The 25,287-nt window shown below is 39.1% G+C and overlaps 1 protein-coding gene and 1 pseudogene across 1 annotated transcript in view; one reads left to right on the top strand and one right to left on the bottom strand.

The window, feature by feature from the left end:
* Positions 1-22,595, top strand: part of LOC148847123 (phosphoadenosine phosphosulfate (PAPS) reductase family protein) — a 42,070-nt gene extending 19,475 nt beyond the window's left edge. The window contains exons 9-17 of the mRNA XM_088950149.1: positions 10,195-10,291; positions 15,019-15,069; positions 15,198-15,278; positions 16,451-16,522; positions 18,017-18,079; positions 19,704-19,856; positions 21,647-21,704; positions 21,824-21,876; positions 21,966-22,595. Coding sequence (XP_088806275.1) covers positions 10,195-10,291; positions 15,019-15,069; positions 15,198-15,278; positions 16,451-16,522; positions 18,017-18,079; positions 19,704-19,856; positions 21,647-21,704; positions 21,824-21,876; positions 21,966-22,049 — 712 coding nt within the window. The 3' untranslated portion in view covers positions 22,050-22,595. The remainder of the gene's footprint in view (positions 1-10,194; positions 10,292-15,018; positions 15,070-15,197; positions 15,279-16,450; positions 16,523-18,016; positions 18,080-19,703; positions 19,857-21,646; positions 21,705-21,823; positions 21,877-21,965) is intronic.
* A 1,159-nt stretch (positions 22,596-23,754) lies between these two features.
* Positions 23,755-25,084, bottom strand: LOC148847122 (protein PELOTA 1 pseudogene; annotated as a pseudogene).
* Positions 25,085-25,287: the final 203 nt, after the last annotated feature.

The raw sequence follows: 25,287 nt of genomic DNA, 5'->3' as shown, positions 1-25,287 counted from the left end.
AACCATTTGAAACCGGACCATGATCCTTTAGATTTGAGAATATGTGGTTAACACATTCGGATTTTGTGAATAAGGTGAAGGATTGGTGGAGTGAAGAGATGGGGGGGGGGGTGAAATGGAAAGGGGTCAGATTTCATAAAAAGTTAAAAAGATTGAGATTCAAAATAAAAGAGTGGAATAGGGACCAAAGATTGATGAGTGGGCAGGATCGAGAAGCGAGATGGAAACTGAAAAAGGAATTAGAAGAGGTCCTGTTGAGGGAGGATATATTATGGAGACAAAAGTCTAGGCATAAGTGGATCTTGAGGTCGATGGAGTTGATATAACTTCACAAGAGGAGATTGCTAGTTGCTTTATGGTTCACTTCAAATCAATTTTTCAAAGACTTTTGGAGAATCGGGTGAGAGTGGAGGATGAGGATTAACCAATCTTGAATGAGATGGACAGGGGATGACTAGTAAGAACTATTGAGGAAGAGGAGATTAGACAACCTGTCTTCTCTATGGATAGAGGTAAGGCTCCAAGACTAGATGGATTTACAATGGCACTCTATCAAGATTGTTGGGGTATACTAAAAGAAAATTTGATAGGGGTCATAAGAAAATTTGAGGAAAAACATGTGGTGAGTCCTGGAGTAAATGCTACATTCCTAGCTCTTGTTCCCAAAAAGGCTAGTGCTAAACATTCCAAAGATTTAGGCCGATTAGCCTGATGACTAGTATCTATAAGATATTGGCAAAAGTGCTCTCAAGGAGGATCAAGGCAGTTCTACCTACTCTCATTGGTCAAGCACAAGGAGCTTTTGTACAGGATAGACAAATAATAGATCAGATCCTCATAGCAAATGAAAGTGTGGAGGAAATGAGGAAATTAGGTGGTTAAGGTTTTGTGTGCAAATTAGACTTAGAAAAGGCTTATGCTTTAGCGGATTGGAGTTTTTTATTGGAGGTGTTAAGAAGGTGAGGCTTTGGGGACAAATGGTGTAATTGGATAAGTGGTTGCCTAACTTCCTGTCATTACTCAGTCCTAGTGAATGGAGTAGTTAAGGACTTCTTCCCAACTAGTAGAGGCATAAGTCAAGGTGACCCGCTCTCACTCTTCATTTTCAAACTTGTTGCTGATGTGTTTAGTAGATTGATCTCAAAAGCAGATGGGCAAGAGCTAATAAAGGGTTGGAGACTAGGTAGAAGAAGCATTCCGGTGACCCACCTTTAGTTTGTTGATGATATTATCATTTTTTTTGTGTGGGGAGTGACTTACCCTTCATTTTCACACTTGTTGCTGATGTGTTTAGTAGATTGATCTCGAAAGCAGATGGGCAAGAACTAATAAAGGGTTGGAGACTAGGTAGAAGAAGCATTCCGGTGACCCACCTTCAGTTTGTTGATGATATTATCATTTTTTGTGAGGGGAGTCACTTATGGAAGGTGGATAATCTTAAGAATCTAATAAGGGATTTTGAGAATGCATCCAATTTGAGATAAACCTTGATAAAAGTTGTGTAGTAGGAATAAATTTGGAGGATGGGGAGGTAGAGTCTGTTGCAGTGTGCTTAGGTTGTGCCCCCACTTCTTGGCCTTTGACCTACCTAGGGCTTCCCTTGGGTGCAAACCCGAAAGAGAGTAGTTTCTGGTCCCCTATTGTGGAGAAATTTGGGAAATGTTTGGCGGATTGGTAAAAGAATTACATCTCTATAGGGGGTAGGGTAACCTTGATTAGGGATTTCCTGTGGGAACTAGGAGAGGCGAAGAAGGATTATCTAATCAGATGGGAGATAATCAATAGAAGCAAAGAAGAAGGGGGCTTGGGGATAGGGAACATAGTTCAGAAGAATGAAGCTCTTTTAGGGAAGTGGCTATGGAGAGAGAGAGAGGGATTATGGCATGAGGTGGTGTCAAGCAAACATGGCTGCTCAGAGAATGCTTGGGATGTCGGGATATCTCATCAAATGACTCTGAAAACACCTTGGATTCTCCCTCGCTTACTCAGGTTTATCAGGTAAGAAGCTTGCTCTGGCATTTCTATTTGTTTCTGTGAGGATGTTTGGGTGGGTAACCATCCTCTCAAGGATCTTTTACCCTCGCTCTTCTCTCTCTCTCTCCCCCTTTACAAAAATGAGCCAATTTCCAAGTTTCTCCCTAGTCCAATACTCCATTTGTCTTTAAGTTGGGACTTTGGCTTTCGTAGGGGATTAAGGGATGATGAGACGGTTTGTGTTTCTGAGTTGCTTCTTTTACTCGAATTGGTTTTGTTTGGACCCCACTAAATCTGATCAAAGTGTTCCCCCCCCCCCCCCCCCCTCCAAAAGGAACTATCCCTCATGGCCAATCCTAACCCTTGGGTGTTCCCTATTAAAGAAGGGAAGTTTTCTATGGGAAAATCAGTACTTTGGAAAACCTGCAAAAGAAGAGACCTTATCTATGCCTTTCCCTTAATTGGTGCTTCCTGTGCAAGGCCCAAAATGAGAACTGTTTCCATCTACTGATTTCTTGCTCCTTTGCTACAGCCTTATGGAGTTGGAGCTTTAGTTTATTTGGGTGTAGGTGGAACCCGCCGTCTGATGTAAGTATGTTGTTTAATCCATCTACTTTTAGGTGGCACATGAGAAGAGGTAAAATCATGTGGAAGTGTATCAGGGCAGCTATACTATGGACTGTTTGGGAGGAAAGGAATGCTAGAACCTTCCTAGAGAAGGAGAGAAGCTTGTCTGAAGTGAAGGACTGTATCTTAACTAGAGTAATCCATTGGTTGAAGACCTTGTACCTGTTTTCCGAATTCTCTTTCGGTGATCTTTGGAGAAATTGGCTAGAAGTGGCTAACACTTCCACTAGAAAGAATAGAAGCGTGGTAGAATGGGAACCTCCCCCAGAAGGTGTCATTAAATTGAACTTTGATGGGAGCAGCCAAGGTAATCTTGGGCCTTCGGGTGTAAGGGGGTGGGTGTGCTAAAGAATAAGGACAGAAACATTATCACATTATTCTCAAGACAGGTGGGAGTGGGAGAGACTCTACAAGAGCTGAGTTACTAGCTTCTGTTCAAGGGATTCAGGTTGCTGACCAGCTTGGGGTGGAACATCTTCTAATTGAAGGAGATTCTCAAGTAGTAGTAGAGTGGCTGTTAAATCCAAACACTGCCATATGGGGATATAGAGAACTGACTAGAATTATGAGAGTGGATATTAAATGGGTAAGTAGGGAAAGCTGTATCTGAATATTCTGGAGAGGTCGCATCTCATGCCTCTCCTTGGGATGCTTGTACTTCTTATCTTTGGTATCTAATAAAGTTTATTCAATTATCAAAAAAAAAAACCCCCGAAAAGGATGCTTAGGAAAATGAAAAATAGGCCTGCTCAGGAAGAGAGTCTAATTTTCTGGTTCTTAATGATTGAAACCTTTTAATTGGAACTGTGGAAAGATCTTTCCCAAAACCCACCTTCTCTGCATATTTCTTTTAAAGAGATGAGGGTGTATCATAATATAGCGTGTCATGATCTACCACGGTTTCTTTTAAAGATAGATATAAAAAATCTGACACAATTTTCAAATCTGGAATAAATCCAAGGCTGATCAAAACAACATTTAAACAAAGTTGAAAATTCCCCAGTTCATTAAACATCAAATAGTATGTTCATTGAAGTTTTAAATCAAAATAACCTTTAGACCTTAAACCAACTGACCCACAATCTGTATTTTCTTGATACACCCTGATCTGTTTTACAATTTCATCCCGTCTCTTTAATTATGCCTCACTATAACTGGGTGAATCAATCACCATGGTCCCCAACAAGGAACCCCAGTACTCCATGGAGGATGTAGACAAGGGAGTAGGACCAATCTCAATTCCCTTAACTACACATAGACCTTCTTAAACTCTATGCACAACCTGTTAGAGTCTTTTGTGGGACAAGCTTCTTCCTTGTACTCTTGGGACAATTTTATTCTCTCTACATAAGTTGGGAATGTTGAAATTGACTAGTAACAAGTTCATAAGGATAAAAGCAGAAAGGAGGTATTGAAGGATGTAGAGAACATTGATGTGGGCCCCACAGCTGTGGTCCCACCCTGTCCGTAGGGTAGAATGTATCTAGTCACAGCTGTGGGCAATTTGCTGTTCTGTTATTCCTAGTTTCAGTTTTATATTGTTTGTTATTTGTTAGCAGTTATGATGTAAACACCAAGGGCAGATATGTCCTTTCATGTAACTAGCATAACATATATATATTAAGTTAAAGTGGCGGAGACAGAATTTTGACATTCTGTTCTTCTCCTCAATATCTGTGTTCTACTGCTCTTTCACCACTCTTTCTTCTACTTCTTCTTCACTTTTTCTTCTCATCGAACCTAAAATTTCTTAGTGGTCAAGACTGATAGCAGTCTTGAACATCTACATGGTATCAGAGCCAGGTTAGGGTTTTTCATGTGAGTCTAATACCAGCCGACCACATGAGAATCTCTTAGGACTGAAAGCTGAAAAGGAGGAGTTTGCAGACTGATTCTTGGAGATCGCCAGAGGTGCTAGCAGCTGTTGGAAACTTGCTAGGGTTGCAGAGTGTTGGTGGTCAGGAAGGACCAAAGAAGACTAGGGTTCAAGTAACCCTAGAAGGCAGCGAACAATTTTTCCTTGTAAGTTGTTTACTTTCTAAGAGAAGTTCTATCAGAGAAGATAGGTTGGACCTATCTGGAGGGGAAGGACGAACCATTCTAGTTCTTTCTCACTTCGATTCACTAGGGTTTTACAGCAAACCCTGGACCGAACTGTGTTTCTCTCTACTCTAGGGTTTGAAAGTGATCTGCGGCAAGCCCTAGTGTTTGACTGAACCCTGTGATCTACCTAGAGCTACTCTTAAGTTTATTGGTAGGTCCGATCAGATTCTAGGGTTTCTTATTAACCCTACTGCAAGCCTATCTATACAGTTTGGATTGTGCAACTGAATTGCTTACTTTCAGGATTGATTAAAACCCTAACTTTCCCAAGCATATCAGTTTTTTTAAGCTGTTCTCAGAGTTCTAAGGGGTTAGAGATCTACGGACAACTACTGTTGTGTTGGCTAGTTGGTTTTAGATCAGAATTATTTCAGTTTTGTGCACATACACTGAGAATATAGATCGGGCCTATACTGTTTTGATTGTGATTGGTGGTTCAAGTGCTGTTTTGAGACTTGACAGAAATGGAGTCTAAAATCAGGCATAAGGCAGCCTTGGGAACATCAGTTATGGTAGTATTTCTGAGATGGGTGGTCAGATTACGACCGTAAAGTTTGATGGATCAAACTATTTGGAATGGGCCCAATCAGCCATGATGGCTATTGGTGGAAGAGGTAAATTAGGGTACCTCCTGGGAGATATGAAAGAACTTTCCAAGGGAGACCCGACATATACCAAGTGGATGCAAGAAAACTACTTGGTTATGACATGGCTGTGTAATTCTATGCAACCTCATATTAGCCGGAATTATTTGTGGGCAAAGACAGCTAAGGAGATATGGGATGTTATGAAAGAAACTTACTCCCAACCCCTTAATGTTGCCAGAGCATATGAATTGAAATGTGAAGTGAACATCCTTAAACAAGGAGAGAAACCGGTGTCAGTCTACTTCTCTACCTTGAAGTCCATGTGGCATGAGATTGATCACTTAGAAACTCTTGAGTGGGAGAGCCCCAAAGATGCTCAGACCATAGAAAGCACATTGAGACAAATAGAGTGTTTGAGTTTCTGGCAGGACTGAACTCAGAATATGATATTGTGAGGCAACAAATTTTGACTAGAGATAGTGTGACTCTCTCTCAGGCTTACTCATTTGTACACAGTGAAGAGACCAGAAAGAAGGTTATGATGCAACCTCACACACCCACATCAGCCTTTGTAGCGGTTACACCCAAATCAGGGGGTGATTCAGAGAAGGACAGGAGGAAGGAAGACAAGAAGGATGTAGTATGTGAACATTGTAAGAAGTCCAAACATACAAAAGAGGCATGTTGGAAACTGCATCCCCACTTGGTTCCTGCGAAGTTGAGAAACAAGAAGGGCACTGCTCATGTAGCCATGAACACTGATTCAGCATCCTCATCTGGCACAAAAGGAACATCTTTGGAGACCTTAGCTGCAGTTCGAGCTGCCCTAATACAGCTAGAAAAGGAGGTCGGAAATTCAACTCAGCCACTGCAGCCTGCATCAGCCCCTGTCACATCTGCCTTCACCCATTTAGGTACTCGAGCTTCAGTCTATCATGCCTTAGCTCCAGGTACTGTTGAACCTTGTTGGGTAATAGACTCAGGTGCATCTGATCACATGACTAGCTTGCCTTCATTGTTTACTACTTACCATTTGTCTTCTGGTAGGGATAAGGTATCTATTGCTGATGGCTCCCTGGTTCCTATTTCTGGGAAGGGTGACATCAAGCTTTCAGATACTATCTCCCTATCATTTGTCTTGCATGTTTCTAAGCTTGATACTAACTTTCTTTCAGTCAGTAGTATTACCAAGCATATGAACTGCTTAGTAACCTTCTTCCTTGACCGATGTGTTTTTCAGGATTTGGAGATGCAGAAGGTGATTGGGACTGGCTGTGAGATGAATGGGATCTATCTGCTCGGGGAGCGGTTCCGTCAGGGAGAGTCAGTAGAGAAGTTGTCTTTTGTTTCTCAGAGTGTGAGTCATGTTATGCTTTGGCATAACCGATTAGGTCATTTGTCTTTTCGATCTTTACAGAGTCTGTTTCCTACTTTATTTGAGTCTATTGAGTTGTCTTAGCTACAGTGTGAAAGTTGTGAGTTTTCTAAGCATTGTAGAAAGCCTTATTTATTGAGTAATAAAAGGAGTGATAATTCTTTTGATATTGTGCATACTGACGTTTGGGGGCCTTATCATATCCTTTCCATGGGTGGGTACAGATATTTTTTGTTATTTGTTGATGACCATACCCGTTTTTCTTGGGTTTATCTCATGTGTTCACGAGATGAGGTACCTTCCCTGACCCAAAATTTTCACCAAATGATCATAATCCGGTTTGATGCCAAGATCAAAGTTCTCAGATCTGATAACGCAAATGAATACTTTGCTAAATCATTGACATCTTATCTTCTTCATCATGGGGTTATCCACCAGAGCTCTTGCCCTCATACACCTCAGCAGAATGGAGTTGTCGAGAGGAAGAATAGGCACATTTGGAAGTGGCTAGAAGCCTTATGTTTACTTCCAATGTCCCTATTCGCTTCTGGGGTGATGCTATCCTCACGGCGGTATACCTTGTTAATCGGGTCCCTTCTAGGGTCCTTGATATGCGATCTCCTTTTTCCCTTCTACACCCACGTGAGGACTTGTTTTCTATTCCCCTTAAGACATTCGGTTGTACTTGCTTTGTTCAGCTTCTCGGATCCCATCACACCAAGTTCGAACCTAAAGCCTCCAAATGCATCTTCCTTGGTTATGCACAAACTCAAAAGGGTTATTGTTGCTATGATCCTGTCTCCGGGAGGAAGTTTGTCTCCATGGATGTCACTTTCTTTGAGGGGACACCCTATTATCCTCGGGTTGCCCCTCAGGGGGAGAGCAATGAGAGTGGGGGTTTGAGTTCTTGTCTTCAGGGGGAGAGCAGTGAGAGTGGGGCAGTTCCTTTACCTATTTCATTGGGTGATGAGAGCTGCAATGGTGAGGGTAGTCAGAGGGACTAGGAGTTGAGGGAGAGCTGCAATGGTGAGGGTGGTCAGAGGGATCAGGAGTTGAGGGAGAGCTGCAATGGTGAGGGTGGTCAGAGGGATCAAGAGTTGAGGGTTTATCACAGGCGGTGCAGGCAGGTTGATCCTGATCATCAGCAGTCCAGACCAGTTCCAATCTCATCTGCAGCTCCAGGACCAGATACTACAGTCTCAGAGCCCTCAGAGACTTCCCCTACAGCTGATCTTGACCTTCCAATTGCAGTCCGTAAAGGGAAACGACATTGTACCACATCCACAGCCCACTGTACTTCCCATTTTTTATCTTATAATCGCCTATCTCCTACCTACAGGTCGTACCTTAGTTCTATTTCTAATGTCCCTATTCCAAGAACAGTGCAAGAAGCCCTATCCGTCCCTGAATGGAAAGATGCAATGCAAGTTGAGATGGATGCCCTATTGAAAAACAACACTTGGGAGGTAGTTGATTTGCCAAAAGGAAAGAAACCAGTTGGATGCAGATGGGTATTTACGGTGAAGCATAATGCAGATGGATCTATTGAGAGGTATAAAGCTCGGTTAGCTGCAAGAGGGTTTACACAGACTTATGGCATAGATTATTTGGAGACATTTGCACCGGTAGCCAAGATGACTACTATTTGAGTCCTATTGTCCCTTGCAGCAAGCCACACTTGGCATTTATACCAAATGGACGTGAAAAATGCCTTTCTAAATGGAGATCTGCAGGAAGAAGTTTACATGTGTTTGCCTCCTGGATTCTATGATGCAGAAATAGGTAAGAAGGTCTGCCGGCTCAACAAGGCTTTGTATGGTTTGAAACAGTCACCTAGGGCTTGGTTCGATAGATTCAGACTAGCACTTGTGAAGTTTGGATATGTACAAGCCCAGTCAGATCATACCCTATTCATCAAGAGGGTGGAGTCCTCTTTGACACTACTGGCAGTATATGTTGATGATATTGTGGTCACAGGGAATGATAACCATGAGATTGAGTCTCTTAAACAACTTCTTCACCAAGAATTTGAGGTGAAGGACCTTGGTGTACTCCGGTATTTTTGGGTATTGAGGTTGCTAGATCCAAACAGGGGATTTTTATATCTTAGAGGAAATATGTCCTAGACCTGTTGGCAGAAACTGGAAAATTAGGTGTCAAGCCTGCAGATACACCAATTGAGCAGAATCACAGGATTAGTGCCGAGAGTGGGGAGCTTCTTGAAGACAAAGCTATGTTCCAGCAACTGGTAGGAAAGCTCCTATTTCTCTGCCTCACTCGACCAGATATTACTTATGATGTTAATGTTGTCAGCCAGTACATGCATTCTCCTAGAACCACACTTCTTCTTGCGGCAGAAAGAATCTTAGCCTACTTGAAGAGATGCCCAGGTAGGGGTATACTATTCAAGAACAACAATCACATGAAGGTGGAGGTCTATACTGATGCTGATTGGGCTGGGAGTGTTGATGACAGAAGGTCTACCTCAGGATATTATGCCCTTGTGGGAGGAAACCTTGTCTCCTGGAGAAGTAAGAAACAAAATGTTGTCTCCCGATCAAGTGCTGAAGTAGAATACAGGTCCATGGCCAATGGAGTGGCTGAAATCCTATGGCTAAGATCTCTACTTGAGGAGTTGGGTATTGAGTATGAGAAACCCCTGATGCTGTACTGTGATAATCAAGGCGCCATTAATATAACACATAATCCAGTACAGCATGACAGAACCAAACACATTGAAGTTGACCGTCATTTTGTGCGAGAGAGGGTCTCATCTCAAGAAGTATGCCTCCCTTACATCACATCCAGCATGCAACTAGCAGACATCCTCACTAAAGCCGTATCAAGAAAGAAGCTAGAGGCGGATCCATCCAAGTTGGGAATGATGAACATATACTCCCAACTTGAGGGGGAGTGTAGAGAACATTGATGTGGGCCCCACAGCTGTGGTCCCACCCTGTCCGTAGGGTAGAATGTATCTAGTCACAGCTGTGGTCAATTTGCTATTCTGTTATTCCTAGTTTCAGTTTTATATTGTTTGTTATTTGTTAGCAGTTATGATGTAAACACCAAGGGCAGATATGTCCTTTCATGTAACTAGCATAACATATATATATATATATATATATATATACATTAAATTAAAGTGGCGGCTGCAGAATTTTGACATTCTGTTCTTCTCCTCAAAATCTGTGTTCTACTGCTCTTTCACCACTCTTTCTTCTACTTCTTCTTCACTTTCTCTTCTCATCGAACCTAAAATTTCTTAGTGGTCAAGACTGATAGCAGTCTTGAACATCTACAAAGGAAACTTAGGGGGTAACCTCATGGACAATTAAATAGTGAACCAGTTGGGATTTCTTGGAAAATAGAGTCATGATGGCATGGTGAGAATTATCTTGGTACAAACAGTTGGGATTTCAAGTGGTTGCATTTATGTTAATTTCTGTGTCAACATTTATAAATTTTCTTGTTACTTGTTAAATTATGTTTCTGATATATGCTTTTCTATCTGTTTCCATAGCTCAGGTTTGGCATTGCTGAGGACCAACTGGGACCATCATTATGTAGAAAGCTTCATTCTATAGGTTGGGCAGTATCAAATGCTGCTGTGGTTCGGAATGATGTAATTTTCTTTTAACGTTAATTACAAAAATGAATTTTTGTTTTTTTTGATAGACAACTTGAAAAATTATTAATTTATGGAAAAAGAATAGTAGATATTGTATATATTTTTTGAATTGCTGATTGTATATGTTCTATGCATATTGTTACAGACACTTTTTTTGTATCAGGGTGAGGGCTTCTCGCTCTTCTCCTTCTTTCCTTTCATTATAGTAATACACACTCTATTAATTCTTAAAAAAAAAAGTAGATATTATATTACAAGATAGACTGTGCCAAGTACTCCAAAGTTACACAAGGGAGCTAAATTCACTTCCAAGCATTACCCTTTTTTTTTTTTTTTTTTTTAATTAGAGTACAAAGTTCTCTTGTTCCCTTTCAGAGGCAATCCATTTAACATTTATAGAAACTATTTCAATTGGTTCATGTCTTAACAAAAACAGTTTGGAAGTTCAATATCTACAGTTCTTGGTAAGCTGGGCATGCTGGATATCTATGCTCCAACTTGAGAGGGAGTGCTATTAGAAATACTGTTATGTAGGTATTGTCCCCATTAAAGGGCACTATTGTATTTTCCTTTTCATTAGTAATAGAAATGAAGAGGGATTAGAGGGAGGGAATGCAACTCTCACTTCACTCTCCCTAATGTCTTCTATCTCTTGGTTTTCTCTTGGTTTTCTCTGTTCTCCTATAACCTTAACTGGTCGCTAACATTATTTGTTCATCCTGGATGCTCTTCTGCTCTGTGCAGTTGGGAATTTTGTTAACTATGGTCAGATTTTGAAACATTTCCTGGTCATGTTGGATTGGAGTTCATGAATGCAGCAGAAATTTATTTTCTATTGCTATGTCTTAAAGAAATTCGAAATTTCCCTTTTTAAGAATTATGGAAATATTATAAACCCACAAAATGAATAATCCAGTCTAATAATTCTTGGAATTTGGGATTGAAGAGAGGGTTAAGGGAGTCGGAAATGGAGATGGTGGATGAACTTGTTGCTCTCTTAGGGCCGGTTTATTTGGATCAGTCTTGTTTGGATAGCAGAATTTGGAAACCCTCCCCCTCTGGTGTCTTCACTTGTGCTTCTTTTTATAATGTCCTTCTCCAGTCCTCTAACCTTGTAGGGAATTTTCCAATAAAGGAGGTTTCGTGTAGTCCTGTCCCTCCAAAAATTCGGGCTTTTTGTTGGGAGGTTGCACTCCAAAAAATCAATACTTTGGAGTTGTTGCAAAGAAAAAGGCCAAACCTTTGCCTTTCACCCCATGTTTGTAGCCTCTGCTTGGGTTCTGGTGAGACAATCACACACTTCTTAATATCTTGTCCTTTTGTGTCTTTTATTTGGTCTTGTTTCTCTTCTCTCTTTGGTTGTAGGTGGACCCCTCCCCCGGATGTGGTAAGCCTTTTTGACCCAAACTTTTACAAGCAACCGAAGAAGCGGGGTAGAATAATGTGGAGAGCTACAAGAGCAGCTGTTCTTTGGTCAAATTGGGAAGAAAGAAATAATAGGATCTTTAAGATTACTAAAAGATCCAAGGAGGAAATTATAGAAGGATTAACCATTAAGGTTAATAACTGGTTGAAAACAAGTGAGCTGTTTAAGGACTTTTCAGCTGATGACATTTACAGAAGATGGGGTGAGGTGGCAAGTACTACATCCCTAAAGCCTGTGGTGCAGGAAATGTGGGCCTCGCCAACTTTCCAAAACACAAAGTTGAACTTTGATGGAAGCTCTATAGGTAATCCAGGCCCGTCAGGTATAGGGGGAGTATTTAGAGATGGGGAAGGCAGAATTATTGCCATGTATTTGGGGCCAATAGGAGAAGGAGATTCGTTAAGAGCAGAGGTGATGGCTTTACTTCAAGGCATAAGATATGCCAAACATTTGGGACTACATCAAATGGAGATTGAAGGGGACTCTAAGCTGTTAATGGGGTGGGTGCAGTCAGGTTGTTTGGGAGCATGGAAATATAGACAAATTATAAGGGAAATAATGAATATAATGAGGAAGATTAGTGTGTGCTTTAAGTGGACAAGAAGGTCAGATAATGGGCTAGCGGATACCTTAGCAAAACAAGGGAGTGTAAGGGAGAACATGTTTTGGGCAGTGCTGTAATGAATATGTAACTTGGGTCAACTTCTTAGGAGTTGACAGATGTACCTTATCATAGTTCTAATTTTAATGGTCATCGTTTCCAATAAAAAAATGTCTATTGTAATATTCCTAATATCATAAAACAGAAAATACAAAAACATTATATGGCACCTTGTACAAAAGTAACTAGGTGCTTGGGCAAGGTGACCCTATTGGCGTCTTGTTGGCTGTTGCCTAGGCATCACCTTGACAACTATTTAATCATTCATATTAGGAAGCGGAGGATTGGTCACTGGCAGGAGAAATTTTGATATATTTGAATTGAATCAGTGAAGATAGACAACTTCCATATGAGAACTCTCTAATACGACTAGTAGTCTGTGTTTCTCTTTCAATCTAACTTCCTTACCATACAAAAAAAGGCTGCAGAAAGAATGACAATATTGGTTTTTATATTGATATTTTTTTGCACAAAATAGAAAAAAAGGCTTTTCATTTTTAGTAGGAGGGTATATTGGATATTTCTTTCTGTTTGTTCAGAATATTATCTCCTGTAGGAGAAGGGTGTTTGAGTAATGGATTGTATCATCTAGTCTTCATATTGGCAATATGAACATTTGGTAGCTTTTTCATTCTTTACTCATGAGTAGAGCCACTTTGAGGTTATGGATTTCATTATTTATCTATAGCAGGATCCCCACCTACCCACTCCCCAAAAGAAAGAAAGAAAAAAAAAAGACCATGTAAATATTGGAAAGAAAAATCCATTATTTATCTATAGCAGGTTCCCCACCTTCTGTTTCAATCAATTGTAATCTTATCAGGCACATTGAAAAATGACAGAATAATTTACATACAAGCTACCCAGAAGCCCCATATAAGGCTGGTATATGCCACCTATCCCAATATTTCCAGATTGTATTTCATTTTGCATCATCCGAAGAATTAACTAATCTATGAATCAAAGTGTATTCAATTTTCATGTCTCTTATTAAAACTTTTATCCCCTTGAAAGAATTCCTGTACCATTCCTTCAACCAACACACTATTACCCTTGAGTCTCCTTCCACCAACAAGGATCTGATGTTGAGAGATCTTGTCAGCCATAGCCCTTGAACCACCGCCATCAGCTATGCCCTTGCGGAGCTTCCGATGAGTCTGGGTTGCCCATGCTACAGATGCCAAAGTTTAGTTTAGTTTGATTTAGACTAGGCAGAATCCATTGCCAAACAGCCAGCAATTTATCCGAAAAAGAAGAGGCCATTGATTGCTATTTTTTTTTTTTTGAGGATGTCATTTAGATAGAAAGGCTCAAAATCCTCATCATTTTGATCTAATGCACCACCTATATATATTTATATATTTATTTATTTATTTATGAAGATTCTTACATTCCTTTCTTCCCATATAGCCAAAGGATCACTGTCCTTGTACATCACAATATTTTCCCCCTTCTTCTAGGCAAGCGGAGAAAGAAGCTTTAAAATGATCCATCACATCAGGAGGGGCCTACTTTGCAACCAAAGAGAGTAGAGAACCACCCCCAAATACTAGCAACAAATGAACAGGAGATTAATAGGTAAACAATTGATTCTCCACTTGCCTTACAAAGAACACCTGTGTAGAGATAAACACCATGAAGGTCTTCTCCTTTGTAAAGAGTACCAAACCTCCCAAATAAGGGCCCTGATTTTAGGTGATCTCAGATCTCCTACCCACACCTACCCACAGGACACTACAGCTGTACATTGGGAACATCTTCCGTATTTACATGTTACCATTCATGGGGAGATGTTCCCAATGTACAGCTGTAGTGTGCTGTGGGTAGGAGATCCAGATTGATTTTAGGTGGAAACAGGTATGATCCAAATCTCTTTCATCAAGAAAGATTGTTGTGCAATAAACAAGGGGGAAAGAATTAAAAGGATTTATCAAGAAAAATTAAAAATAAAAGGAGCAGAAGAAAAGATCCAAAGGTAGAAATGTGTCAAATTCTACAGGGTTAGAAGGATCTAGGATCACACTTTCTAGGGATTCAACCAAAAGGAGAGCCTCGAGGAATTGAGATTTATAAGAAGGAAAACAGAATAGCGAAGGCATCTTTAAAAGGTCAGAGCAAAGTGGGAGATTGGTTTAGATTTATAAGAGGATAACGAAAACAGAATAGGGAAGGCATCTTTAAAAGGTTAGAGCAAAGTGGGAGATAGGTTTAGATTTATTAGAGGATAAGGAAAACAGAATAGGGAAGGCATCTTTAAAAGGTCTACCTCCCCACCAAAAGTCTTCCTAGAACAAGATTGTTATCTTTTCATTTCCACAAGTCAATTTGTTCCCCTAAACATTCATTTCCTATTCAGTCGCATGATTCTCATTTTCATACATAGAAATTCGTCATTTTCTTATTAAACATTTAAACCAGCTGAAGCCAATGTTTTCAACTTATTTTCTCAAAATTTGATAATCTCCCTTTCTTTTGGAGTAATGGATATGGGCTACTTCAGAACTTAAAGATATGCATTCATTTACTTTCCATTTTCCAAGTCTGTTTCATGTCAAATAATAAATGGTTTAAGGTTTTAACTATATGCAACAGGCACCTAATATAGTTATTTTAATGGTTTCTCTCCAAATTTAGATTGATTCAGTGGCTGAGGAAGTTGAACGGAGGAACTCAACTGACGATATGGTATGCTTGTACAAGTTGCTCAAGTTTTTCTCTTTGTCCAATCCCCCACCCCTGAAAAGAAGGTGATGGAGATGATCATCCCAAGCTTTGTTTCTTTACATGGACCTAAATTGTGCTCATCTTTACAGGTATTTATATATGGAGGTGTAGGCCCTTTGCATTCAGATGTTTCTGTAGCGGGTGTTGCAAAAGCTTTTGGAGTTCGTTTGGTGCGCTGCATTACTTCACAAAAGCATTTGATATGCCAAATCATTTTTTTATTTTTTGCAAAATTGTTACAGAACTACAATGCAGAACCTGCAGTGCTAACCAACACAACCTTCATTGCAGAATTACAACTCCCCCTCCCCCCCTCTTGGGGGACTAATCCCCAAAACAGTTGGTTCCTCATTGCCCCTTACCTTGCAAGTGAATCTTCCAAAGCATTTGTAGACCTAGGAACCCAACCTACTCTAGCTTGGAGTGCACCCAACATATCCTTTACTCCCTATTGGGTGGCATTGCTTTGATTTGGAATTTTCTTTCTGTTTTCTTTTCTTAAAAAATTATCCTTTTTTCAAAAAAAATGTTACGTTTATTATAGACCTTACATGAGAACAAGTCTTTGTTACAGACACTATTATGTGAAACCATAACAAGTATGAAGAAGAGGGCTCTCAATTGAATTCAGTAAAACATACTCTAGCATATTCACTATCAAGAGATGAAAGCTTGCATTTAGAAAATGGTTCTAGTTAGCCTTGTTGTTTAGGGACACCTAAGAAACCAAATTTCAACCAAGCCAGAAGATGACATTGTTTGCAAGTGGAGATCAGTTTCACCCAAGATGTGAAAGAGAATAAAATTATGAATGTTTGTTTGGAAACAGAACCCTCCAACCTAAGGTCCTTCTAGAATCATCCAGGACTGTATTAAACCTAATGAACTGCTGAAACCTAGGGAATGTGTGGCTACAATAGCTTTTCCAGGACAGGAAGGGTTATAAGTGACAACCATTAACATGAAAATCTTACATATTGGGAAACAAATCATTACTTATAATAACCAAATGCCAGACCTTGAGGTTACCTAGAAAAATTTGGTAACCAATTTCTGGGAATGCAATGTCTCTTCCTCACTCTTCTTGAATGCAACCTGTCTCCACCTTAGTTTTGCACCCTCGTATCCTAATTAATGAGATGATCTTACTTTGGTTCCCCTGTTATTGGAAGGAAGTTTCTCTGGATGGGATCAACTCTCTTCATCACTTAACTAATGCTTTAATGGAAAGAAGAATTCTTCTTTCCCTTAAGTCTTTCAATATCCATGTTCTCCATTTGGTGTTCAAGAAAAGGTGCAAAACTATATCTTATTCCATAGGTTTGCTTTTCTCAAATTGCAGGCTCCTGATGAAGAGTTTGAAGAGTATCTTAGACATCTGATAAGTAATCAATGTAATGGTGATAGAAATGAGGTAATTTAATCTCAAGATACTAGAATGTTCATTATTTTTTATTAATAGTTTTGAATTTATGTGGCACACTTTAAAACATGTGTTTTGTGTCCAATTTCAGTCACTTCAGTTGTTAAGGTAAATTCCATGTCCGGTACCGTGGCCTGTCTATGTTTTGTAGGTTTTGATTCTATATGCATTTTATATTTTGAATGTGTATGTGTTCTATCAGTACTAAACAAGGAAAAAAATTAGGGGCTTTCTATTTTAAGAAAATTTCAGGTATTAACATGTGCTTATGTGCAACAGTAGTATTCAGTGCTTCTCTAGCATTATCTTCCTTTCAGCATTAGGAGGTAATACTATAATTTTTAATGGTAGATAGATGCCTCTTAGCTACATAGAAACGCCAATATCGAAATGTTCATTATTGGTCAATACAGGCTGAATCTCTAGCCCTACTTCAAGGTCTAAAGATGGCTGAGCAGATAGGAACAACAGACTTAGAAATAGAAGGAGACTCACTATTGGTCATCTCTTGGGCCAAAAACATCACACCAGTACCTTGGAAGCTCAAATTTATCTTCAGAGAAATTGACACACTTGCAAGGAAGTTCAACTCTCAGTTTGGTTGGGTCAAACGGGATGGTGGATACCCTAGCAAAACAAGGGGCAAATAGATCTTCATTGTACTGGGCAGAATTGTAACTAATTGCTGGATATTGCAGTTTGTCCCTCTGCAATCTTTATCTATTGTAACTTAATTTCTCTGTTATTAATGAAAGCTTTTTGCTGATAAAAAAAATATCAAAATGTTCATTATGCACTTAATGGGCACAAAAATATCTTCCTTACTTTAGTGAAGCCTGAATTGATGTCTTTACTGTAAGGACTGAGACTGGCAGCCTGAATTGGCACAACAGTTGGGTTGCTCAATTATGACATGGGTTACCAGGGTTCAAATCTTGGGAACAGCCTCTCTGTGTATCTGCAGGGGTAAGGCTGTGTACATCTATTCCTCTCCAGACCCTGCATTGAGGGAGCCTTGCCTACTGGGATGCCCTTTTTACTGAGACTGGCAGCTTCATTAAGCTTCACAAAATTTAAAATTGTAGGGACTTTTAAGTGGTTATCAGATAGATGAGGGAGGAGATATGCTGTCCTTGGATGTATATCCATTCCAGTGGGGAGGCAAAGTCTGTTCCTTCTAGATTATATCTCTATATTTGTGTGGACCCTGGCTGAGTTCTCCTAATTCACCTGTGGATTCATTATCCAGGGAAGGGATCAACAAAAATTCATTGTATTGGGGTTTTACCCAGAGGGGGTAGGATTTATTTGAGTTTCATTCTCAAGTTGGGGCCAATTTGCTTGCTGGAAGCTGCTGGCTTTCTCAGCCAGCTTATTCTTTGTTCTGATTTTTCTGATATTACCAACATCAGCTTTGATCTGTTTCTGCTAAAAAATAATATGACATGGTTATTTATTTATGAATTTATTTATTTGTCTTTTCAGTTGGCTCTATTGCCTGAGGGTATAACTGAGTTACTGCACCACGAAATGCTACCAGTGCCTTTGGTATGTTGTAGTAGACACCATTTTTAATTATGTAATATGATGTATAATTTTTTTAGAACTTATTGTAAAGAGACTGGGCCGAATGGGCCCTAACAGCTGTTTGTGTGATATCTTTTATTTTTATCTTTTATTTTATGTTGATGGGCCTCACTTAATGGGCCTGTTATTTGTTCTTGTTTTATTTTCTTTATGTAATTGCCAAGCTGGCGGCCCACTTAAGGGCATACTTGTCATCATTAATTTTTTGGAGATTAATAAAATAGGGTTAGAGGAGAAGGGTAATTTATTCAACTTCTTCTTCTCTTACCTCTTCTCTTCGACATACACAGCTCTTGCACTATTATTCAGATCTGATTTGCACTGTTAATTACTGATTTTAAACCTGATATTAGAAGACTGATTCACATCTCTTATATTTCTATATGTTCCACCAAAATTTTTGAATCATTTTTCATATCACAAATTTCGCGGGCTTTTCATGTGGCAACCATGTATGTGCACTTAAATGCATTAAATAACCATATTCTGTTTCCTGTCTTGGGAAAGAACTTCTATATTATTTTTTATATTATTTAATTAAAAGGCAAAATGAAACATAAGAAACATAAAGTTACACACATATGCATGTATTATGTATGTATTTATGTATTACATTTTAGTCACCCTATTTTATTACACTTTTAAACTGGAAATTCAAAGTTCTTGTTATTTTTTTTTCAGATACTTGCATTATGAATAACCCTAAATTTGACCCTTGAAGTTGATTAATTTTCAGATGTAATTGTTGTTTCTTGTTTCCTTTAATGTCTTATTAATCTAAAGTTATTTTTATAAAAGAAAACCTTATTTCAGTCACTTCTTTTTCATGTATAACATGATTAGCATAAATGGAGACTCCTAATACCAAAAACCTTGTAGAATTACTGATGGATCAGGAATGCTTCTGCTTCTCAGTTGCACCTGTACATTCAATTCTGAATACTTGAATATGCTGTTCCAAGAAGTAGATAACTTCTAGAACTGCCGAAACCTTGGTAGCAACTATTAGAGCCAAAATAGTACACTGTATACTCTTATTTCTCTTGATAATACATAGTGTCTCTTATCTGATCATAGTTGTAGAGGCACCAAGGCAAAACTGGGCAAAAGGGGAGTGCCTAGCCACCTAGGCAACTAGGTGATATTTTTTTTGAACCTGAGTTCTAGGTTGATTCCCTTGTTTTCATAGTAACCAGATATCATCTTTTACTAAGAATTGGTGGTAATCTTCATCAAGTATAAACTTCATATCAAAACATAGAAAATCAACATGTTCATGAGAAGTACAAAGTAGAAGAGTAACAAATATATACATCTCAGTCCTATCAGTAGCTCTTGTGTGTTGATTAATAAAAGCCTTCAAGTTCTTTGCATATGGCTTAAGGTTTTCAAGTCTTCAATCCCCATGGGCACTCAGTCACCTAATCATTGTCTATGTGGGTGGCATCACCTTGACAACTGTGCATCTAATCTTGATATAACATGAAAAGTCTTGTAAAGTATCGTTTTAGTTTCTTATTCTTCAGAAATTTGATTTATAAGCCCATATATGTTTCACTAACCAAGCAATGGGTGCTTCTTGTAGATAAAATGTCGTAATGTGATCATTCTTACTGCAACAAATATTACTGAGCTGGACAAGCAGTGGGACTGTCTGATTGAACTAACCAGTTCTAGTGGCCCTCTGATTTTGATGGAACCATTTGTATCTAAGCAGTTGTCTACAACTCTTACTGATGTATGTGTTAACCTTCTTAATTCATTCCACAGTTAATGTATTTGCTTATTTCTTCATTTTTTAGTTACATATTACTGGGAAGGCTTTATTTCATAAACTATTCTCTGGATATACGGATTTATAACTTAGGAAAGTTCATTATCATATCTAGGACCGGTAAAACATCATATCCTTTTGAGTGGTTATATGGCTAGAGATAAGAGATATGAAGATGTCATACACAAAAATATATGTGCCTTTACATGGATGGACATTGATTTTCATGTAGGTTGCAACTTGGATAGGTATGATTGGATTTAGGACCATTGAACACTTTGTTTGTTACTACAAGGGCAATAACCATGTTGTCTTAAAGACAACTTGATTCTTATAAGCTTGTCTTTTACTGTTTGTAAGCTAAGATTAATAGGTCTTTCCAGGCCCCAATTCAGGCACGACTGTATGTTAAAAAGAATCATTACAGCACAGTCAAAATTTAGGTTTTGTCAGGGCAGATTGAGTTTGGTCCAACCAAAACTGAACCACTAAGTACATAGTACAGGTCGTAGAGATGCTATGTAATGTACTTGGAAAAAGTTGACCTATATGAAATACAACCTACATCAACTTAAAGTAGCAAGTATATATGGTGCACAACTGTAAATAATTGGTACTTCCCCAGTATACAAATGGGAAAAGCGTGTGCTGGAATAAGCTAATTTTTTATGAGACATACATGGGACTTGAACAAGTGCTCAAAACCTGGGTGGTACAGTCAGAAAAAAGATGTCTAAATAAAAAGGTGGACAAGCAGTGGGACTGTCTGATTGAACTAACCAGTTCTAGTGGCCCTCTGATTTTGATGGAACCATTTGTATCTAAGCAGTTGTCTACAACTCTTACTGATGTATGTGTTAACCTTCTTAATTCATTCCACAGTTAATGTATTTGCTTATTTCTTCATTTTTTAGTTACATATTACTGGGAAGGCTTTATTTCATAAACTATTCTCTGGATATACGGATTTATAACTTAGGAAAGTTCATTATCATATCTAGGACCGGTAAAACATCATATCCTTTTGAGTGGTTATATGGCTAGAGATAAGAGATATGAAGATGTCATACACAAAAATATATGTGCCTTTACATGGATGGACATTGATTTTCATGTAGGTTGCAACTTGGATAGGTATGATTGGATTTAGGACCATTGAACACTTTGTTTGTTACTACAAGGGCAATAACCATGTTGTCTTAAAGACAACTTGATTCTTATAAGCTTGTCTTTTACTGTTTGTAAGCTAAGATTAATAGGTCTTTCCAGGCCCCAATTCAGGCACGACTGTATGTTAAAAAGAATCATTACAGCACAGTCAAAATTTAGGTTTTGTCAGGGCAGATTGAGTTTGGTCCAACCAAAACTGAACCACTAAGTACATAGTACAGGTCGTAGAGATGCTATGTAATGTACTTGGAAAAAGTTGACCTATATGAAATACAACCTACATCAACTTAAAGTAGCAAGTATATATGGTGCACAACTGTAAATAATTGGTACTTCCCCAGTATACAAATGGGAAAAGCGTGTGCTGGAATAAGCTAATTTTTTATGAGACATACATGGGACTTGAACAAGTGCTCAAAACCTGGGTGGTACAGTCAGAAAAAAGATGTCTAAATAAAAAGGTGGATAAGGGAGAAATGAAGCTACTCCTGGATGTATCACTGTGGTTTGCACAATTACAAATGCGTAATGCCTTACAGTTTGTGTTGATATCTAATCAATTTTCATGCCCCATGTTATGCCAGGTAGAAACTGCTCAGACTCTATCTAAACTATGTCTTGAATTCCCAGATCTTTACATCGGTAAGAATATTTTGAATCTCAGGTCTGCATTTTCCAAGATGAGTCCTCAACCCATCATCCAAATTTTCTCATAAATATATGTTGTATTTTTTTAATGATTATTTGTTTGCATTATTCAGGTGCTTTTCGCAAATCCAGAGTTGGGCCCCTTATCATTAGTTTCGTGGGGAAGGTATATAAATTCATAAGGCTATCAAGCAATTTAAGTCATTTTACATCTTAGAGCAATGTGCTCAGTTCAGGGTCAATTATTTGTTGTAGGACCAAGCTAGAACAGAGATGGCTGTGCAAGCATTATGCCAGAAATTTCATCCAGGAGCATTTTCTGAAGTCAACTGCTGGTGATTTTCCTCTTGTTTTATGGCATTGCCTGTCAACTTCTGGACATCTATTGGGGAAGCCTATTTTGACAGAAAAAATGCTCACTTTACCTCCAACCTTTTATGGAGGTAGGACATGATATGGTTCTACATTGAATTGAGTGAGAGAAAGAAGATTTGCCAGGCTTGTGATTGGATGAAGGAAAACAGAAGGCTGAATGAAAACTATTCTCCCACATCCTAGGCAATGCCCTTATACTATCAGGAGGAACAGGCCAACAAAAGGGTCCTAGAAGTAGTTCTTGGAGAAAGGAATTTAGTTCACCACTGGATTTATTAATTCTGGTTTGAACTTTGAAGTATACCCATTATGACTAATTTCCGAGGAACTGTCATTTTTTTTCACTTGCAGTTTCATTTCACTAACTTGTGCAAGCTGTTTTCAGTTCTGTTTAGTTTTAACTAGACCAATTAATGTGAATCCAACATCTGTATCAAAAAAAAAAAAAAAGCGAATCCAACTGAGATGATCTAAAGCCCTAAATAATGTGAAAAGAACTGTTTTCAGTTCTGCTTGGTTTTGACTTGGATGATTATGACATGAATGATAATGATTTCAACTTGGTGGACTGATGCCAGTTTGCCATGAAATTCTAGCAGTCTGGGGCAATGGGTGTAGCGGCAGACTTCAATCCTCTTCTGACTTGTGAGGTCCTTTAGCTGACACTAGAGAATAAAAGCCAAGCGGGGGGGGGGGGTAGTTGGGTGAAGTTCCCTGATGAGCCTCCACCATTTCTGCTAGTGTTCATCTTTAAATAATTATACTATTATTCTTCATGGATCTTGAAAACATATTAGTATCCATACACTTCTTATTCTGCCTTTGTTTCTGATATTATTGATTGTTTTTCTTTTCCCTTTTCTTACCTTTTTTATTTGGCATCAATAAGGTCAGTGTCCATATCAGATTGCAAATCTTCACCAGCCTTTACACCTTTTATCCTTGAATTGCTAAGCTTCTGGTGCAGTTCAAAATTACTTCCCAATATCCCAACAATGTTAGCAGGGCCTTTTTTTTCACATTTTTTTGGTGGGTAATTCTTTTCATTTTTTGGAGTTAAAAAAAGTTCCTAAAAAGAAAGTGATAGTAATAAATAACACAAGCAGAAAATTAAAAGAAAGAATACCTCTCTAGCAAAGCTGTGTGGTCGCTTCTACAGAGAACTCCTAAAAGCATTTGCTCTGGTAGCCATAGAATGCGCTGGTGCTGCTGCTGCCCTTAAGCTACCATTAATAATAAGGTTATATTCCATAAACAGCAGGTGTTGTTACCCCAAATGGCTAAAAATAGCGGCTTCAGATTTTACAAACACCATAAGCGATTATATTCAGTTCCTAGGAATTTATCCCAAAAATTGAGTTGAGGAAGCAACCCAAGAAAAGTCTTGCAGCGAAAAAAAAACACGCCAATAAAAGTCTCATCTAAAGCAAATAGGTCAGTTCAACAACTCCCCCTCTGAAAGTCTTTTCTCCGCATGATAATGGCGAATTCTCCTGTCTGTGGTCTGTGCTGCATTGTCACGGTCTGACACAGTTAGCCTTGCCTTACGCTTGGCGGGCTAGAACTACCCCCGTGACTGCATGGCAATCCTAAATTACATTGTAAATTCATTTAATTTAATTTTGATTTTCCTTTTTCTGAAAATAAAAGAAAAGCACCTCGACTAATATAAATTTAATGGAAACATAATCAGATAATATAATTAAAAAAAAGAACTACAAGTCCGGGTATTACATTCCTATTTCATCTATATCTGGCAATGGGAAGCGCAAAATTGCACCGATTCCTGCAAACTGAGCGAGTTGTTCTGTGGATGACGAAAATATGTGAACCTTCGCTCCCGATTTCTCAACTGAGTTTACCAAGTTCTCATATTTCTTCCTCGTCTCCACGTTACGACTTCTGAAAAGCTCATCTGTGATTAGTAAGGTCTGGATGGCCATCAGCTCATGTACAATCTCAACGTGTTTGGTCCCGTAACAAATCTTACCTGAATCATCGTTTGAAAGCAATTCCATGAAATTCTTGAGGGCCAAAACGTCCTTGGCTGCCTTGGCATCTCTTACCAGAGACATGATGGTTGAATCACTTAACACTTCCTTCAAACTGTGTTTGTCTCCTGACGTGGTGTTAACAACAAATATAGGCGATTTGATATCGATGATTTGTCTAAGCCGCATCCTCTCTGCTTCAGAGAGGAGGTATCGTCGAAATTAATCCTTGATAGAACCTGGGCTTCCGATCGCCACGCAACGAACACTGCTGAAATCAACATGCTTCAGAAAACTTGCTCGAAGAAGTCCTTCGAAACCATCTTACCTCCATTGGCACCACTCCTTCCTCCACCCCTGCGTGAATCCATTGGATTCGGATTTTGACCCCCAGCTTCAATCCGAGCACAAAGCGTATTTGAAGCCTTTCCTACCAAGAAAACATGAGCAATCCCTTCTTGCATCAGAACCACTGCTAATTCAGCACCAACACCACGACTGCATTTCTCTGCCAATGCATCTAAAGCTTCCTTATCCCAAGCTTTCTTCGTTATCTCTAGAGGCTTATTTAGCTCAATTTGCAACGTGTGAAACACGCCAGTCAAGACGAACTCATTCTTGGTCGTGGTCTTACCACGCACTCGCAACACTGAGCCCTGTTGATCGTATTCGAGCCTTCGAGGCTAACTACTTTGACGTCGAACCTCATCTTCACCCTTGTTGCCGAACCCATCTGAACCTTCCGAGTGTCCTCAGATGAAATCGTATCACCTATCCAAATTGTATATGAACGAGAGGTCGTCTGGTTCCTCGGGGATTATCGCCACTGTACCAGACCCATTTCCATCCAGAGATTTTTTAACGAGCTTCATTGCAGTAGAGAAGCATAGCCTTGAGAAGTATGATTCTTCTTCAACAGAAAAGAAAGACGACTGTGAGATGTGAGCGAGAGAATATTTCTTAGGATGGTATGTTGTTGGAGGACTCCGAGTTAAATTCTAATTTGAGCTTTTTTATGTTAAGTTGAAGCCGTTGAATTCTAATGGAATGGTCCCACTTAAGTTGTATTTCTGGGCTGGGCATACTCAGAGGACAAGAAGGAAACACGCTATTGTATTAGACTATTAGTATTGCCGTTCTTGAGAGATGGTTATTGGTTTAGTATAGAAAGTTGAGGAAATCCGGTCTCTGGTCAGTCTCCACCACTCTTA

Source organism: Nelumbo lutea, chromosome 6 (genome assembly GCF_056320005.1).
Source record: "Nelumbo lutea isolate HS-2025 chromosome 6, American lotus-T2T, whole genome shotgun sequence".
In the NCBI taxonomy this organism is placed as follows: Eukaryota; Viridiplantae; Streptophyta; class Magnoliopsida; order Proteales; family Nelumbonaceae; genus Nelumbo; species Nelumbo lutea.
This window is presented reverse-complemented; position numbering and strand designations above follow the sequence as displayed.